This window comes from Labrus bergylta, chromosome 10 (genome assembly GCF_963930695.1).
Source record: "Labrus bergylta chromosome 10, fLabBer1.1, whole genome shotgun sequence".
NCBI lineage: Eukaryota > Metazoa > Chordata > Actinopteri > Labriformes > Labridae > Labrus > Labrus bergylta.
Genome location: NC_089204.1, coordinates 30,792,953 through 30,812,716, shown reverse-complemented (window position 1 = coordinate 30,812,716; position 19,764 = coordinate 30,792,953). Strand labels below are relative to the sequence as shown.

General features: G+C 49.3%; 1 protein-coding gene across 1 annotated transcript in view; it reads left to right on the top strand.

Moving 5' to 3' along the window:
• The window catches only part of lyst (lysosomal trafficking regulator), a 67,450-nt gene that overhangs the window by 25,889 nt on the left and 21,797 nt on the right, over nt 1–19,764 (top strand). Inside the window, 6 exon segments of the mRNA XM_065959796.1 lie at nt 2,169–2,367; nt 4,571–4,661; nt 5,343–7,452; nt 9,345–10,287; nt 10,844–11,005; nt 13,761–14,074. Of these exon segments, the coding sequence (XP_065815868.1) occupies nt 2,169–2,367; nt 4,571–4,661; nt 5,343–7,452; nt 9,345–10,287; nt 10,844–11,005; nt 13,761–14,074 (3,819 nt within the window).

Genomic DNA, 19,764 nt, shown 5'->3' with positions numbered 1-19,764 from the left:
GAGTGTGTGACTCTCTGAGACCTACAGGAACACGTGGTTACACACACGTACACTGGGGGGCGCTGTCTGAACACTGATGCTTATAAAGTCAGTTTTTAACAGATCAGATGCAGAACTCTGTCTTGGTGATTCTCAGAAGACTAGGAGAACTTTTGATCTTCTTGTTTCTGCTTGAGTGTTTTATTTGAGAGTGCGGTTAGTGTGGAGGCATGGTCTGAACATTGATTGGTTCTTTCCTCTGTTTCCTAATTAAGGCTGGATCTGTAGTTATAGTCCTGTTCAGAGCGCTGTTTCAAGCCGCATATTTCCGCCCTGTGACTTGGCTCTGTGAAGGGGAAACAGCATCATGTGATCTGAAGTTGTGGTGTTGGGTTTTATCTTCCTGTGTTTATGATATTCTGGTGACAGTGAGTTTGATTAATCTGCAGCTTCTCTTCTTTTTCTTCAGATAAAACCTCAAAGTGAAGAATTTAAAGTTTTTAACTTTAACTGACTTTGAATTTAAAAGTCTCACTGGACACACAAGGAGATCATTGATCATCCTGACGTCTTGATTTGACAAACCCTTATCTCTCTGTGTTCGTATTTAAGGTCCATCATTGGGTCCCCCCAACAGTCCCCCTCCAGCCCCCCAACAGTCCCCCTTACAGGTCCCCTCCAGCCCCCTCCAGCCCCCCTCCAGTCCACCTCCAGCCCCCCAACAGTCCCCCTTACAGTCCCCCTCCAGCCCCCCAACAGTCCCCCTTACAGGTCCCCTCCAGCCCCCTCCAGCCCCCCTCCAGTCCACCTCCAGCCCCCCAACAGTCCCCCTTACAGTCCCCCTCCAGCCCCCCAACAGTCCCCCTTACAGTCCCCCTCCAGCCCCCTCCAGCCCCCCTCCAGTCCACCTCCAGCCCCCCAACAGTCCCCCTTACAGTCCCCCTCCAGCCCCCCAACAGTCCCCCTTACAGTCCCCCTCCAGTCCCCCAACAGTCCCCCTTACAGTCCCCCTCCAGTCCCCCAACAGTCCCCCTTACAGTCCCCCTCCAGTCCCCCAACAGTCCCCCTTACAGTCCCCCTCCAGTCCCCCTCCAGCCCCCCAACAGTCCCCCTTACAGTCCCCCTCCAGCCCCCCAACAGTCCCCCTTACAGTCCCCCTCCAGTCCCCCTCCAGCCCCCCAACAGTCCCCCTTACAGTCCCCCTCCAGCCCCCCAACAGTCCCCCTTACAGTCCCCCTCCAGCCCCCCAACAGTCCCCCTTACAGTCCCCCTCCAGTCCTCCTCCAGCCCCCCAACAGTCCCCCTTACAGTCCCCCTCCAGTCCCCCTCCAGCCCCCCAACAGTCCCCCTTACAGTCCCCCTCCAGTCACCCTCCAGTCCCCCTCCAGCCCCCCAACAGTCCCCCTCCAGTCCCCCTCCAGTCCCCTCCAGCCCCCCAACAGTCCCCCTTACAGTCCCCCTCCAGTCCCCCTCCAGCCCCCCAACAGTCCCCCTTACAGTCCCCCTCCAGTCCCCCTCCAGTCCCCCTCCAGCCCCCCAACAGTCCCCCTCCAGTCCCCCTCCAGTCCCCTCCAGCCCCCCAACAGTCCCCCTTACAGTCCCCCTCCAGTCCCCCTCCAGCCCCCCAACAGTCCCCCTTACAGTCCCCCTCCAGTCCCCCTCCAGTCCCCCTCCAGCCCCCCAACAGTCCCCCTTACAGTCCCCCTCCAGTCCCCCTCCAGTCCCCTCCAGCCCCCCAACAGTCCCCCTCCAGGTCCCCTGGGGACAGAAGTAGCTCAGTCTTTAGGGACTTGGGTTGGGAACCGGAGGGTCGCCGGTTCAAGTCCCGGTGCAGACCAAATCTGGAAGTTGGTTTGGTAGCTGGAGAGGTGGCAGTCCACTTCCTGAGTTACAAACCAACAAACAGTTATCAGTGATGAAAAACCTCAAAGCAAGAAACGAGTCAGAAAACAGCTGAGAGACGAAGACGATTTATAACAACGCACCTTTACTCCGAGTCTGACAAATTAAGTAGCATGCTGGCAACAGAAACGAGTTCCTGTTGTTCTCAACCAATCAGAAACTAGTTCCTGTTGTTCTCAACCAATCAGAAACGAGTTCCTGTTGTTCTCAACCAATCAGAAACGAGTTCCTGTTGTTCTCAACCAATCAGAAACGAGTTCCTGTTGTTCTCGTTCTCTCCTCTGCAGCTCAGACATGAGTGGGGCGAGTAACACGCTGGCGAGGGAGTTCCTGACGGACGTCCATCAGCTATGCAGCGCGGTCGCTCAGAGAGCAGAGGCACGCGAAGAGGACGAGGAGGAGAGTCATATGGTGGCTCTGGGAGAGTACCTGGTCAGGGGGCGGGGCTTCCTGCTTCTCAGCACGCTGGACTCCATTATTGACCAGGTGAGGCCATCTTTTATTTACCTTTCTGTTGATGTTCCCATCGAAACACAAGTTTCACCTCAAAGAGGGGGGCGTGTCCAGACAGTTTAGACCGGCTGGCCTAACGGGCGCCGAAGGGGTGGCGTGAAGTTAGTGCTGATTGAAGAGCGTTTATTAACCCCTTCTGTGTCACTGAGTCACTCGTGTTTTAAATGTTCCATCTTCTTGCTTTACTGTCAATATGTGCGGACTGACCTCTAACCACATATCTCGCAGTACTTCCTGTTGACTCTCTAACGCGCCGTTAACCGTGTAAAAACGTCAACAAGGCTCTTTTTGTCCGCATGACTTAATCCCTTCGACTGAATCAGACCTGGTGGCAGCCGTGGAGGGAATTAAGAACCGTTTGGAAGAAAAAGTAAATCTACTTTCAGATCTTTGAGCTGGGTTAGATTTGAGCTTTAAGAATAAAGTCCACTGGGTTTTATAACCAGAAAAAAAGTCCTCTGGGAAACATTCAAACTCAAACTTTGAGTTTCTGGTTGTGCCTCACATTTTTAATGAATCTATCAAACTTTTCCACACCGAGCTGTTCATTAGTAGCAACACATTAAAGATTGTGCACAGCCTCCGTGACCTCGGCTGAGACGGATCGTTTACTGAGAGCACGCCATCAAAGCAGAGAATATCACACAGACGTCACCGATAGCATGTTCTCTCACATCATGCTCGCTTAACTTTTGGACACTTAAAGACAGAAACTGCTTAAATCAGAAGACAAATACAAAAGTAGAAGTCAGATAGATTTTAATACTAGAGCCAATACAAAGATCCAAATGAGGCTGAATCAGAATAACAAACCGACGCCAAGCAAATCCTGAGCGCTCGTGTTAACTGAAATTGTCTCACAGGCGCAGGTTTTGTTTGCTCTGATTTTAAATGCACAGTATGTACATTCTGCCACCAGGGGGCTCTTAATCAAAATCAATAACAAAAGGAGACTTGGAGGCCGGTGGGGAATCATGGGAGTGATTCTCTCTGCTACTTTAGAATTAGGCTGAATGAAAAAGGACCCAGAATGGATCCCTGTGGGACACCAGAACTTTAAAAATCAGGATTGAAACAGGATTAAAAACAGAAGTCAGGCTCATGTGACACCAAGTTCATTTACTGTAAAAGAAGTGGCCGTGCGTGACAACATCCCACTTTCACATGTAAATTTTGTTAGCGGGAGCTTTAATGTGAGCGGTCACTGCAAACTCCAGCTGCAGAGTCTAACCTTCACTCACACCAAGTGTTGTTGACTCTCTTCATGCTTTAAATCCAGCGATAGAACATCTCAGAATGATGACTCTCCATGAGGATTCATTTAAAGTCCTGTTTGTAACACTGAGCTGTTAAACCCTCCCGCCCTGCTCACCACCTGAGCTCATGACTCAGATAACAAGAATTCACTTCCTGCTTCATCAGTTAGTTCTGACCAAGCAATCTGATTGGACAAGAGGCATTCCCAGAGCGATGATAAAGGAGAACAATGTCACCGTTTACATTATGTTTCCAGATTCATCCCAGAAGAGCGATCCAGACTCACTGAAACCGTCCCAGCGCCACACAGACAATTTTCACACATCAGTCCCAACAGTTCAGCACGCCTACAGGTTGCCAAAGAGATTCTCCAGCAGAGGACGGTGTTCAGTATATTAAACGACCAGACGTCACAGTCAGGTGTGTCTCAAACGACCACGATCGCAGAGCGTCATGAGTCCAGGGCGGCTTAGTCGAATAAACAGGAAGAGTGAGTCCATCCTCAGTCACTAGCTTTAATGTCTCATGACCTTTAAGAAACTGATCTTATTCTCCTACTGGTGATTTGTGGAACTACAAACATAACAGTTCCCATCACAGTCTGTTTCCTGCGCTCAGGAGAAGGAGACATTGGTGCTTTTTAATTATCACTTGAAGGAGTCGTTTCTCTCCCAGCTGTGAGGAATGCTCCTGATGGAGCTCTTAGAACGCCGGCCGTCATATACATGTGACATTACTCTGAGCGGGGACGAGCCGACCTGCTTGCACACACAGATCAACACACAGAGCGCTAACGCCCCGCAGACCGCTGGATTCTCTGAGACCTGACAGGAAAGTCAGGACCGCCCCAGGTAACCTTCCCCAGGTGACCTTCCTCAGGTGACCTTCCTCAGTGTGTGTTTGTTTTGTTCCCCTACAGGAGCTGACGTGTCGGGAGGAGCTGCTCACTCTGCTGCTGTCTCTGCTGCCGCTCGTCTGGAAGATCCCGGTCCAAGAGGAGAAAGCCCCGGGTCAGTCCTTCAGTCTTTATGTTCTTTACTCTGATCAGCTGTGAGGTCTCTTGTGTTGCTCTTTAGTTGTTCTTGTCGGCTCCTCTCAGATTGTCCTGCAGACTGTGTCAGCTTCTCGGAGCGTCCCAGCTGAACGCAGCGTCACTTTAGACGATATGAGTCGGACCGTCTTAAATATCCAAACACACCGGGTGTAGGACTCGTGTTATCAAACAGGTTTCATATCAGTAATATCTGCTGGGTTTCTCGATGACTCATCTTTATTCAAGTGACGATTCAAACTCGATTTGCACGCCGTGCTCGCTCCTGATGTCGAGGATTTAATATGGTGACGCCATCAGAGGCTCTGTGATGAAACAAACAAACAAAGCAGAGCAGACCGGCAGTTTGCAGGTTCCTCAGGATGACCTCGGGATGACCTCAGGATGACCTCGGGACGACTCGGGTATTTAGAGCTGAGCTGCTGATGCTCTCCGACAAACACTCGACACATTTCTTCTTTAATTTACTCTAACTCTCTGAGGGAGTTGAACAAACAGCGATCAGCTGCAGAGCTCTAACTCACTGATGTTAAACTGAAGTATGAATTATATTTAGCCAATGAGACGCTTCAAAAAGTTGTGTGACGTCGCTGGTAGTCTGATAGAAGTGTAAGACTGACAGATGTTTTTGTGTTTACAGATTTCACCCTGCCGTCCTTACTGGAGGTGTTCCTGAGCCGGGAGGTGAAGGCCGCCCCCCTCAGGGCAGGACAGAAAGCCCCCGCAGATGAGCAGAGTTCAGGGAAGAGGTCCCGCGTTGGCAGTGGAACCTGGAAGTCCCGGAGGTCTCGCAGGACGGCGCAGAGATACTCCGTAAAAGATGCACGCCGGTCTCAGGTCTCGACCTCAGATTCAGAAGCAAACGTTGAAGACAAAGCTGGCCCCGCCCCCGGCGGCGCACGCAGCAGACGCTCACACGGCTCCACCTTCAGAGTGAGCTGTCAGCATCATCGTTCAGAGCCATCGCAGTTAGCACCCACTGCCCCCCCCACAGCGACAGAAACCATGAGCGCTCCGTACCCACACGCACGGGCCACCGGGTCCACCATGGCCGACAGTGAAACCCTGACGGACCCGGCTGCGATCTCCATCTTCAACCGCATGGAGAACTCGCCCTTTGACCTCTGCCACGTGCTGCTCTCCCTGCTGGAGAAGGTGTGTAAGTTTGACATGAGCATCAACCACAACCCCAGCCTCGCCGTCAGCGTGGTGCCCACTCTCACCGAGATCCTGACCGAGTTTGGAGACTGCTGCGGCCCGGGGGGGGGTGCAGGGGGAGGGGGGGGAGGGGCGGAGGAACTTGCTGGAGGCTGGACGGAGGAGCCCATCGCGCTGGTCCAGAGGATGCTGCTCCGCACCGTCCTGCACCTGATGTCTGTGGATGTGAGTCAGTGTGAGAGTCTCCCTGACAGCCTGAGACGCAGCCTGACCGACCTGCTGCGAGCCACGCTGAAGATCCGCAGCTGTTTGGAGAGACAGAACGACCCCTTCGCCCCCCGGCCCAAAAAGACCCTGCAGGAAGTCCAGGAGGACTTTTCCTTCTCTCGCTATCGCCACCGGGCGCTGCTGCTGCCCGAGCTCCTCGAAGGAGTCCTGCAGGTTCTGCTGGGCTGCCTGCAGGCCTCCACTCCAAACCCCTTCTTCTTCAGCCAGGCGCTGGAGCTCATCCACGAGTTCATCCAGCACCGCGGCCTGGAGCTGCTGGAGGTCACCGTGCTGCGGCTGGAGGGAGTGGGCGGGGCCAGGGACTGTGAGGTGGTGGGCGAGGCTTCAGAGAGGCTGCTGGGACTCATCGCAGGTGTCTTTAAGATCATCAGTGCTGTGAAGAAGGCAAAGTCTGAGCAACTGCATCAGTCTGTGTGCGCACGCCGCCGCCACCGCCGCTGTGAGTACTCCCACTTCCTGCATCACCACAGAGACCTGTCTGGACTTCCCGTGTCTGCTTTCAAACAGGCGGCGAGACGAAACCCCTTCGAAGAGGCCGGAGAAGGTAAGGAGGGGTTGGAGGGAGATGCGGCGCGTTACCCGGAGCGCTGCTGCTGCCTGGCGGCGTGCGCTCATCAGTGTCTGCGTCTGCTGCACACGCTCTCTCCTAACGGGCCCGCCGTGCTGCAGGTCCTGGCTGGCGTTCAGGCCGTTGGGATCTGCTGCTGTATGGACCCTCGCTCGGTGGTCGGCCCCCTGCTGCACGCCTTCCAGGCTCCAGGTCTGCAGAGCTACCAGACTCACGTCCTGAGCGTCCTGAGCAGACTGATCCTGGAGCAGCTGGGAGGCGGCCAGCCGTCAGAGAAAGCTAAACTGGCGTCCTGTAACATCTGCACGCTGGACAGCAGCCAGCTGCCCGGGCTGGAGGAGACGCTGCAGCATGCCGACCACGCCGTCACGCCCAGTCTGTGTTACCGCTCACAGGGCATCCTGCCCAGCGGGGGGGGAGCGGAGGACATGCTGTGGAAATGGGACGCTCTGGAGGCGTACCAGGAGCTGGTGTTTGGCGAGGACTGGCAGCTGAGCCAGCAGATAGCGGGACACGTGTGTCACCTGACCCTGAGGGGGAACGCCGTTGTGCAGTGGCAGCTCTACACGCACATCTTCAACCCGGTGCTGCAGAGGGGGGTGGAACTAGCTCACCACGCCCAGCAGCTGGGCGTGTCCACGGTGTGCACGCAGGTCTGCAGCTACCACAGCCGCTGCCTCCCCGTGGACGTGCTGCTCGTCTACCTGCAGACGTTACCCGCTCTCCTCAAGTCCAGGTGAGCACACTGATGATCTGTTTTAAGAGAGTTCTAACCCCTAACCCCTGTGCACGAGACCCTCTGAACAAACCAGAACGGCATTTTCAAAACACGTTTGGATCGTTTTTCTTGAACTCGCAGACGTTTCAGTGTTGATATTTCAGTGTGTGTGTGTTTACTTATCTTCGTCAGTGTTTCATGTCATCGTGTCTGTTTTGATCCAAACTTAATTCAGAAAGTTAACATCAGTAACGTTACAGCCTGCTGTTGAAGATGGAGGAGAAGAGACGCTGAGCTCAGGTTTATTCTTATTGGACCTGAAGCATCGTGTGTAGAGAGGATGTCATGACTCAGTGAGAAAGTTTAAAAGATCTTTTTTTAATCTGGGACACAAACCTGAGATCAGATCTGAAGTCTGACATGAAGCAGCTGTGACTAATACTTAAAAGAGCTCAGGACGCTCTTCATGGGGGAGGGAGCAGAGGATGGAGAGGCAGTGAGGAGGTCTGATAAAGAGGGGGGTCCAGAGGATGGTGGGCTGTGACCCTGAAGGCCCTGTCTCCATAGGTGCAGAGTCTGGTGTGAGGGATGGACAGCAGGTCTGTGGACTGGAGGTTTGGGGGGGGTCATAAGAGAGTATTCTGGATTTGATTCTGGATCTAACTGGGCGCCAGTGGAGCTGGATGAAGGTTGGGGTGATGAGGTACCAGGTCTGGGTGAGGACTCTGGCAGCAGAGTTTTAGATGTATTAGATCCTGTTCAGGACTTTGCTGGTTACAGACAGGACTCTGCTCCAGTAGTCCTGACTGGAGGTTATGGAGGCGAGGATGAGGGTCTTAGAGACATATTAGATGTGGGGGTGTAAAGAGAGGGTGGAGTCCAGGATGATAGACTCTGTAAGAAGGTCTTGAGCTGGCAGACACCTGATCCATGTGGGTCATCAGATCTGTTCAGAGATAATTAATGATGATCAATAATTCATCAAAGCTTTGTTGACTGACGGAGACGTGGAAGCTGTTAGGTAATGCAAAGTCCAGTACTGATAGCAAGACCTTAGACCACAGATAATATATTATAAACACTTAGATATCAAAGGTCAAAGGTCAATACTTAAATATAAACTTATATCTTTGTTGTCAGTCTTGATGAAGAACTGTTCGGACATAGTGAATAAATCTAAAACACTGCACAGCTGTGTTCACCCTGATAACCTGCCCCAATGCATGCCTGGATCGGTTGACCCCAACAGGATGTGGTTGGTGCAGAAAGTGGACAATGAGATGCTTTGAGGCGCTCTGTCAGCTTCTTTTAAACACAGTTTAAACTTCTCACCTTCATGTTTGAAACTTTAAGGTTCAGTCCGTCAGAGAGCTCTCACTTCATAAACTATTTTCGCATTCCTTCAAGTTTTCACACAAACACACGCTGTGATCACCATGTTGGCAGAGAGGGAGAGAAACATGAGGCAGAGTCCTCCAGTTTCTTCCTGTTCAGTCTCATTCGACTCTACGGCTCCATCTGCTGGTCCATCCACATATTAATGGAGGGTTAGGGGAGGAGGAAGAACACTGACATCTGGTTTGTTCCCCATCATTAGATTTTCTCCATAGTCGTGATCCTTTCTCTGAAATAAAAACTGTTTGAGCTGCAGTTTCAGTTTTACGCTCTGTTTAATGAACATGAACACAAACAGGATCCTATGGACATGCACTAATGGAGAGATGTCAGAGTGATTTTGTCAAATAAAACATGAACATTTAATAAAGGTTTTTGTTCTTTTTCTGTCAAAGGTAGACACTGGTCAGGGGTCAAAGGGCCGCAGGGAGTGCTGACCCAGCTGGTCTAAAGCTCAGATCCTGTAGAGTCATGTTTACATGCTTTTTCTGACCCTGGTTTTCTTCCCGTCACAGGGTGATCCGGGATCTCTTCGTCAGCTGTAACGGCCTGAACCAGGTGACCGAGCTGCTCTACCTGGACCAGACCCGCTCTCTGGCTCTGAAGGTGTTTGAGACTCTGATCATCGGGGGTGGACGACTGCAGGCTGACGGACTGCTTCAGGAGCTAGAGAGTTTGGATGCAGAAGAAAGGGAGGCCATCTTGGGCTTGGCTGAGGAGCTGGGGTCCCGAGGGTCCGGAGAGGGCCCCCAGAGCCTCAGCAAATTCTATGAAGGTCTTAAGGAGGTGTACCCACGTCATAAGAGCCGCGGTGGGCAGGGCCGAGGACTGGGCCGCAGCCGGGCGGGGACCCACCTCCATGTCATCAACTTGTTCCTGTGTGTGGCCTTCCTGTGTGTCAGCAAAGAGGCCGAGTCGGACCGAGACTCGGCCAACGACTCGGAGGACACCTCCGGATATGACAGCACGGCCAGCGAGCCGCTGGGCGGGCGCCTGCCTTACTTGTCCCCGGACAGCGTGGCCCTGCCCTCTAAGGAGCAGGTCCGCCGCGCTGCAGATGTGTGGTCAGTGTGTCGTTGGATCTACCTTGCCAGCCCCCTGTTCCAGAGGCAGTTCTTCAGACTCGGGGGGCTGGACGTCTGCCTGCGCCTCATGGCCATGGTCATCCAGAAACTCTCCTGTAAGCCCAAAGATGGCAAAGCCAAGAAGAAGAGGGAGGGGAAGGGCAAAGGCAGCCCAGAGTCCAGCGCCCCGCCTGCCTCTCTGGGACCGGAGGACATGTCTCCAGGCTCAGGCGAGGCTCTGGGTCCGGCTGAGGGAAAGACCAAAGATCCTGCAAAGAAGCTGGAGGAGGAGTGGCAGCTCCAGAGTATTCGTCTCCTGGAGGCCCTGCTGGCGATCTGTCTGCACGGCGCTAACTCGACCCTGCAGAGGATCGAGCCTGAGCTGTCTTATCAGGTACACAGTTTGAGTCTTTACCGCCATGTTCAACATATCACAACAAACACTTTAACGTTTAACACACACAACAAAACTCCTGGAGCCCCGGTCCTCTCCGGGTCAGGGTCTGAACTCTGCAGTGTCTCCTGGAGCCCCGGTCCTCTCCGGGTCAGGGTCTGAACTCTGTAGTGTCTCCTGGAGACCCGGTCCTCTCCGGGTCAGGGTCTGAACTCTGTAGTGTCTCCTGGAGACCCGGTCCTCTCGGGGTCAGGGTCTGAACTCTGTAGTGTCTCCTGGAGTCCCGGTCCTCTCGGGGTCAGGGTCTGAACTCTGTAGTGTCTCCTGGAGTCCCGGTCCTCTCGGGGTCAGGGTCTGAACTCTGTAGTGTCTCCTGGAGTCCCGGTCCTCTCGGGGTCAGGGTCTGAACTCTGTAGTGTCTCCTGGAGCCCCGGTCCTCTCGGGGTCAGGGTCTGAACTCTGTAGTGTCTCCTGGAGCCCCGGTCCTCTCGGGTTAGGGTTTGAACTCTGTCTTCTCACTGTGTTCAGTGTAACCGTTTTGTCTTTGCGTCCTCAGCTGCAGTCGGTGGAGGAGACTCTGTTCGAGGTGAGAGAGCAGCTCTCTCGCTCTGGGGTGGTGAACTCTGACCTCGCCGTTCCTCTGTTCGACTCCTTGCTCAGAGTTGCAATGGCAGAGGTGTCATCCGGTCCCGACCCCCCTGAGGAGAAGACAGACAGGGTGAGTCCTGCCGGGGGAGAAACTGTGAGTGAAGTTACTGCTCCTTTTTTTAATAGGACGAGCACGTTATTAGTTCTTTCAGTTAAAGTCACCTGGTTGTTGTTCCTGCTCTCAGCCTGCTTTAGATTTGTGTTTTTTCAAAGGTCCTAAAATGATTTTCTGACTAATCCCGTTCAAACATACCAGGATTTAGCCTTTACTCACAACCCATGTTACTCGTGTAACTCATGTAACTCACATTACTCACGTTACTCGCTTAACTCTCATTACTCACGTTACTCGCATAACTCTCATTACTCACGTTACTCGCATAACTCTCATTACTCACGTTACTCGCTTAACTCTCATTACTCACGTTACTCGCATAACTCTCATTACTCACGTTACTCGCATAACTCTCATTACTCACGTTACTCACGTTACTCACATAACTCACATTACTCACATAACTCACTTAACTTGCGTAACTTACCTTACTCACATTACCTGCATAACTCACATTACTCACGGAACTCGCATAACTCACATTACTCACGTAACTCGCATAACTCACGTTACTCGCTTAACTCTCATTACTCACGTTACTCGCTTAACTCTCATTACTCACGTTACTCGCATAACTCTCATTACTCACGTTACTCACATAACTCACATTACTCACATAACTCACTTAACTTGCGTAACTTACCTTACTCACATTACCTGCATAACTCACATTACTCACGGAACTCGCATAACTCACATTACTCACGTAACTCGCATAACTCACATTACTCACGTAACTCGTGTAACTCACATTACTTATGTAACTCACTTAACTCACATTACTCACGTAACTCGCTTAACTCACATACTTATGTAACTCACTTAACTCACATTACTCACATTACCTACGTAACTCACATTACTCACGTAACTCACATTACTTATGTAACTCACTTAACTCACATTACTGACATTACCTACGTAACTCACATTACTCACATTACCTACGTAACTCACATTACTCACGTAACTCACATTACTCACATTACCTGCGTAACTCACATTACTCACGTAACTCGCTTAACTCGCATAACTCACATTACTCACGTAACTCACATTACTTATGTAAATCGCTTAACTCACATTACTCACATTACCTACGTAACTCACATTACTCACATTACCTACGTAACTCACATTACTCACATTACCTACGTAACTCACATTACTCACGTAACTTGCATTACTTACGTAACTCGCTTAACTCACATTACCTACGTAACTTGCATTACTTACGTAACTCGCTTAACTCACATTACTCACATTACCTACGTAACTCACATTACTCACGTAACTTGCATTACTTGCGTAACTCGCTTAACTCACATTACTCACATTACCTACGTAACTCACATTACTCACGTAACTTGCATTACTTGCGGAACTCGCTTAACTCACATCACTCACATTACCTACGTAACTCACATTACTCACATTACCTACGTAACTCACATTACTCAAATTACCTACGTAACTCACATTACTCACATTACCTACGTAACTCGCATTACTTACGTAACTCGCATAACTCACATTACTCATGTAACTCGCGTAACTTACTTTACTCACATTACCTACGTAACTCGCATTACTTACGTAACTCGCATAACTCACATTACTCATGTAACTCGCGTAACTTACTTTACTCACATTACCTGCGTAACTCGTATTACTTGCGTAACTCACGTAACTCTAGTTTTTCTTGTACCCATGTCACTCACAATATTTACTTTACTCACGTTACCTTCGTTATTCACGTTTAGAATGCTATTCACTTAAAGGCAGGATGTAAGTGAGGGGCGTGGCTTTAGAGGGATCACAGAGGGGGGGGTGTAGACTCAGCACTGAGGGAATGCTACTTTCTAAATCATGGTAGTTTTTGAAAATAACCAACCCTGCCTTTAACTCACGTGACTCATGTTACTTGCGTTACTCGCGTTACCTACATGTACGACGACACTCCAGAATAATGTTCATCCTCTGAAGTTTGTAAGTTTGAGAAAAGTTTGATTTAAGAGAAAGAGACGTTTGTTTTGTTTTACAAGAGATTATTCTTTGAACTTATAAACCGTTTAAAGCTGTTTCCTCCACTGTGTGTGTGTGTGTGTGTGTGTGTGTGTGTGTGTGTGTGTGTGTGTGTGTGTGTGTGTGTGTGTGTGTGTGTGTGTGTGTGTGTGTGTGTGTGTGTGTGTGTGTGTGTGTGTGTGTGTGTGTGTGTGTGTGTGTGTGTGTGTGTGTGTGTGTGTGTGTGTGTGTGTGTGTGTGTGTGATGACTGGCTGTTTCTCGCCTGTGTGTGAATGCCTGTAAGTCAGCTGATTTTTGTCTTATGACCACACTATCGTACTTTTTCCCTCTTGAATAACTGGAAAACATTTAGTTTGTTTATTTTTTATCTGTATCGCCGACAGGAAGTCTGCCTGTCATGCTTATTAACGTATTTTAGCCGAATATTCTCGTTGATTTCTTACGACAGGATTAGGTAAAATAGTTTGAATTTAATTGATCTTAACTGGTCTTAGCCCTCTTCTCTCTCTCTGTCTCACCCCTTACTCTCTCTCTCTCTCTCTGTCTCTCTCTCTCTCTGTCTCTCTCTCTCTCTCTCTCTGCCTCTCTGTCTCTCTCTCCCTCTCTCTCTCTCTCTGTCTCACCCCTTACTCTCTCTCACTCTCTCTCACTCTCTCTCTCTCTCTCTCTCTCTCTTTCTGTCAGAAGGTCCAGGTGTTGGCGGAGGGGGCGTCACCGGCGGGCGATCTGTCCGAGGAGGTGGACGAGGTGCAGAGCTGTGGCGTCAAGCCCCCGGGGGAGGAGGAGGGCTACGACGCAGACAGCGAGAGCAACCCTGAGGACATGGCCAAGCAGGAAGAGGGTAGGTCCCCACACACACACACACACACACACACACACACACACACACACACACACACACACACACACACACACACACACAGCTCCTGCTCTCACCTCCCTGCTGAAACGTCTTTAGCTCTGGCTGTTGAGCTGTGCCGTCTCGTTCTGCTGCTCCTCTGAGGTGGTTCCCAGCGTCTGTAACTCACTGACAGCTCGCTCTGTCTTGTCCAGCGTTTGTTTATGTTTCTGATTGATGTGAGGACTCATCCTGATGGATTTCAAGGTTATGTGTGTGTTTAAACCTCTGATCCTGCTGTGGGAAATGGTATTTCTCCCACAGTGAACCAGTTTGTTTTTAAATGATTTTACAGAATCATCATGTGGTTTGTGAAGCAATCTTCAGTTTGAGAAACACTTCCCTGTTTGTGGTTGAAATGGTGAAATAACAATGACAGCTTTTTATTGCACACACATGAACATATGACTCTGCAGGAGCAGAAACAGGCCGGAAGAGTCTGCTCTGCTCGCATCTTTCATCCACTATTTGTTCTCCGCTCTGCTCTCCGCCCTCACAGGTTCAGACGGTGGCCTGATTATTCCCCTTTTTACCTTTTCATCCCCTCTGAATGGAGTCATTGTTTCACAGCTGTAGCTGGCCTCGCTCTGCGGCCTCATGAGCCGCGTCTTGTGACTGTAAGTCCCCGTTAAATGGAGACTGTAACGTCCTGGAAAAGTCCTACATCCCAGAAAAACAGTGACTCTGCAGCACTGACCTCATGCTGTAATGCAGCCTCCCGCCACTAGTCGGGGCTGTAGCCCTGGTTAATGGTCCTGCTCTTGATGCTGCCTGGATGTAAACCAGTGAACAAATGACCTCATGGCGTGGAGCAGTTTGTCACTATTTGGATCTGTAAAATAAAGTTGTTTGTCGGGTTAAAGTAGCGTGATGAGTGACCACATCCTGCTCAGGCGTTAAGCTGCCGGGAGGCAGGAAGTGCTAACACGGCACCGTTAGCTACTCTCTGCAAACCACACCTTTAACGCTGTGATCCCGCTAGATAACACTTCTCATCACAACAACTTCCCCTCGACTTAAAGGAGTCAGTAGAAATGTTTGTAAACATTCAAACTGGGCCCCTCCTCCTGGGCTCATCGCCACCTGAAGCCCCGCCCCCTCCAGGACATAGTGTGTACACTTACTGCTTGTAGCATAAACTCCACGTTTGCAGGTAAAAGAAGATTTATGAATTCAAGATTATATAAAATGGAGGTTAAAGATGGAGGGTAAAGATGGAGGGTAAAGATGGAGGGTAAAGATGGAAGTTAAAGATGGAGGGTAAAGGTGGAGGGTAAAGGTGGAGGGTAAAGATGGAGGGTAAAGATGGAAGTTAAAGATGGAGGGTAAAGGTGGAAGTTAAAGATGGAGGGTAAAGGTGGAGGGTAAAGATGGAGGGTAAAGATGGAGGTTAAAGATGGAGGGTAAAGATGGAGGGTAAAGATGGAGGGTAAAGATGGAAGTTAAAGATGGAGGGTAAAGATGGAAGTTAAAGATGGAGGGTAAAGATGGAGGGTAAAGATGGAGGGTAAAGATGGAGGGTAAAGATGGAAGTTAAAGATGGAGGGTAAAGATGGAGGGTAAAGATGGAAGTTAAAGATGGAGGGTAAAGGTGGAGGGTAAAGATGGAGGGTAAAGATGGAGGGTAAAGATGGAAGTTAAAGATGGAGGGTAAAGGTGGAGGGTAAAGGTGGAGGGTAAAGGTGGAAGTTAAAGATGGAGGGTAAAGATGGAGGGTAAAGATGGAGGGTAAAGGTGGAAGTTAAAGGTGGAGGGTAAAGATGGAGGGTAAAGATGGAAGTTAAAGATGGAGGGTAAAGATGGAGGGTAAAGATGGAGGGTAAAGGTGGAAGTTAAAGATGGAGGGTAAAGATGGAGGGTAAAGATGGAGGGTAAAGATGGAAGTTAAAGATGGAGGGTAAAGATGGAGGGTAAAGATGGAGGGTAAAGGTGGAAGTTAAAGGTGGAGGGTAAAGATGGAGGGTAAAGATGGAGGGTAAAGGTGGAAGTTAAAGGTGGAGGGTAAAGGTGGAGGGTAAAGATGGAGGGTAAAGATGGAGGGTAAAGATGGAAGTTAAAGATGGAGGGTAAAGATGGAGGGTAAAGATGGAAGTTAAAGATGGAGGGTAAAGGTGGAGGGTAAAGATGGAGGGTAAAGATGGAGGGTAAAGATGGAAGTTAAAGATGGAGGGTAAAGGTGGAGGGTAAAGGTGGAGGGTAAAGGTGGAAGTTAAAGATGGAGGGTAAAGATGGAGGGTAAAGATGGAGGGTAAAGGTGGAAGTTAAAGGTGGAGGGTAAAGATGGAGGGTAAAGATGGAAGTTAAAGATGGAGGGTAAAGATGGAGGGTAAAGATGGAGGGTAAAGGTGGAAGTTAAAGATGGAGGGTAAAGATGGAGGGTAAAGATGGAGGGTAAAGATGGAAGTTAAAGATGGAGGGTAAAGATGGAGGGTAAAGATGGAGGGTAAAGGTGGAAGTTAAAGGTGGAGGGTAAAGATGGAGGGTAAAGATGGAGGGTAAAGGTGGAAGTTAAAGGTGGAGGGTAAAGGTGGAGGGTAAAGGTGGAGGGTAAAGGTGGAAGTTAAAGGTGGAGGGTAAAGATGGAGGGTAAAGATGGAGGGTAAAGGTGGAAGTTAAAGGTGGAGGGTAAAGGTGGAGGGTAAAGGTGGAAGTTAAAGATGGAGGGTAAAGATGGAGGGTAAAGATGGAGGGTAAAGGTGGAAGTTAAAGGTGGAGGGTAAAGGTGGAGGGTAAAGGTGGAGGGTAAAGGTGGAAGTTAAAGGTGGAGGGTAAAGGTGGAGGGTAAAGATGGAAGTTAAAGATGGAAGTTAAAGATGGAAGTTAAAGATGGAAGTTAAAGATGGAGGTTAAAGATGGAGGGTAAAGATGGAGGGTAAAGATGGAGGGTAAAGATGGAGGTAAAGATGGAGGGTAAAGGTGGAGGGTAAAGATGGAGGGTAAAGGTGGAGGGTAAAGATGGAGGTTAAAGATGGAAGTTAAAGATGGAAGTTAAAGATGGAAGTTAAAGATGGAAGTTAAAGATGGAAGTTAAAGATGGAAGTTAAAGATGGAGGTTAAAGATGGAGGGTAAAGATGGAGGGTAAAGATGGAAGTTAAAGATGGAGGGTAAAGATGGAAGTTAAAGATGGAGGGTAAAGATGGAGGTTAAAGATGGAGGGTAAAGATGGAGGGTAAAGATGGAGGGTAAAGATGGAAGTTAAAGATGGAGGGTAAAGATGGAAGTTAAAGATGGAGGGTAAAGATGGAGGTTAAAGATGGAAGTTAAAGATGGAAGTTAAAGATGGAGGGTAAAGATGGAAGTTAAAGATGGAGGGTAAAGATGGAAGTTAAAGATGGAGGGTAAAGATGGAAGTTAAAGATGGAGGGTAAAGATGGAAGTTAAAGGTGGAGGGTAAAGATGGAGGGTAAAGATGGAGGGTAAAGATGGAGGGTAAAGATGGAAGTTAAAGGTGGAGGGTAAAGATGGAGGGTAAAGATGGAGGGTAAAGATGGAAGTTAAAGATGGAGGGTAAAGATGGAAGTTAAAGATGGAGGGTAAAGATGGAAGTTAAAGATGGAGGTTAAAGATGGAAGTTAAAGATGGAAGTTAAAGATGGAGGTTAAAGATGGAAGTTAAAGATGGAGGGTAAAGATGGAGGGTAAAGATGGAAGTTAAAGATGGAGGGTAAAGATGGAAGTTAAAGATGGAAGTTAAAGATGGAAGTTAAAGATGGAGGGTAAAGATGGAAGTTAAAGATGGAAGTTAAAGATGGAGGTTAAGATGGAAGTTAAAGATGGAGGTTAAAGATGGAGGGTAAAGATGGAGGGTAAAGATGGAAGTTAAAGATGGAAGTTAAAGATGGAGGTTAAAGATGGAAGTTAAAGATGGAAGTTAAAGATGGAGGGTAAAGATGGAGGGTAAAGATGGAGGGTAAAGATGGAGGGTAAAGATGGAGGGTAAAGATGGAAGTTAAAGATGGAGGGTAAAGGTGGAGGGTAAAGATGGAGGGTAAAGATGGAAGTTAAAGATGGAAGTTAAAGATGGAAGTTAAAGATGGAAGTTAAAGATGGAAGTTAAAGATGGAAGTTAAAGATGGAAGTTAAAGATGGAGGTTAAAGATGGAGGGTAAAGATGGAGGGTAAAGATGGAAGTTAAAGATGGAGGGTAAAGATGGAAGTTAAAGATGGAGGGTAAAGATGGAGGGTAAAGATGGAGGGTAAAGGTGGAGGGTAAAGATGGAGGGTAAGATGGAAGTTAAAGATGGAGGGTAAAGATGGAAGTTAAAGATGGAGGGTAAAGGTGGAGGGTAAAGATGGAGGGTAAAGGTGGAGGGTAAAGATGGAGGTTAAAGATGGAGGGTAAAGATGGAGGGTAAAGATGGAGGGTAAAGATGGAGGGTAAAGGTGGAAGTTAAGATGGAGGGTAAGATGGAGGGTAAAGGTGGAGGGTAAAGGAGGGTAAGGTGGAAGTTAAGATGGAGGGTAAAGGTGGAGGGTAAAGGTGGAGGGTAAAGGTGGAAGTTAAAGATGGAGGGTAAAGGTGGAGGGTAAAGATGGAGGGTAAAGGTGGAGGGTAAAGTTGGAGGTTAAAGATGGAGGGTAAGATGGAGGGTAAAGATGGAGGGTAAAGATGGAGGGTAAGATGGAGGGTAAAGGTGGAGGGTAAAGATGGAGGGTAAAGGTGGAGGGTAAAGGTGGAGGGTAAGGTGGAAGTTAAAGATGGAGGGTAAAGGTGGAGGGTAAAGGTTGGAGGGTAAGGTGGAGTTAAAGATGGAGGGTAAAGGTGGAGGGTAAAGGTGGAGGGTAAGGTGGAAGTTAAAGATGGAGGGTAAAGGTGGAGGGTAAAGATGGAGGGTAAAGGTGGAAGTTAAAGATGGAGGGTAAGGTGGAGGGTTAAGATGGAGGGTAAGGTGGAAGGTTAAGATGGAGGTTAAAGATGGAGGGTAAAGATGGAGGGTAAAGTGGAGGGTAAAGATGGAGGGTAAAGTGGAGGTAAAGGTGGAGGGTAAAGGATGGAGGGTAAAGGGAGGGTAAGTGGAGGTAAAGATGGAGGGTAAAGATGGAGGGTAAAGGTGGAGGGTAAGATGATGGAGGGTAAAGGTGGAGGGTAAAGGTGGAGGGGTAAAGGTGGAGGTTAAGATGGAGGGGTATAGGTGGAGGGTTAAGGTGGAGGGTAAAGGTGGAAGTTAAAGATGGAGGGTAAAGGTGGAGGGTAAAGGTGGAGGGTAAAGGTGGAAGTAAAGATGGAGGGTAAAGGTGGAGGGTAAGGTGGAGGGTAAGGTGGAGGTTAAAGATGGAGGGTAAGGGTGAGTAAGGTGGAGGGTAAAGGTGAAGTTAAGATGGAGGGTAAGGTGGAGGGTAAAGTGGAGGGTAAGGTGGAAGTAAAGACGGAGGGGTAAAGGTGGAGGGTAAAGGTGGAGGGTAAGATGGAGGGTAAAGATGGAAGTTAAAGGATGGAGGGGTAAAGGTGGAGGGTAAAGGTGGAGGGTAAAGGTGGAAGTTAAAGATGGAGGGTAAAGGTGGAGGGTAAAGGTGGAGGGTAAAGGTGGAAGGTAAAGATGGAGGGTAAAGATGGAGGTAAAGGTGGAGGGTAAAGATGGAGGGTAAAGGTGGAGGGTAAAGGTGGAGGGTAAAGGTGGAGGTTAAAGGTGAGGGTAAAGATGGAGGGTAAAGGTGGAGGGTAAAGATGGAGGGTAAAGGTGGAGGGTAAAGATGGAGGGTAAAGGTGGAGGGTAAAGATGGAGAGGGTAAAGATGGAGGGTAAAGATGGAGGGTAAAGGTGGAGGTTAAAGGTGGAGGGTAAAGATGGAG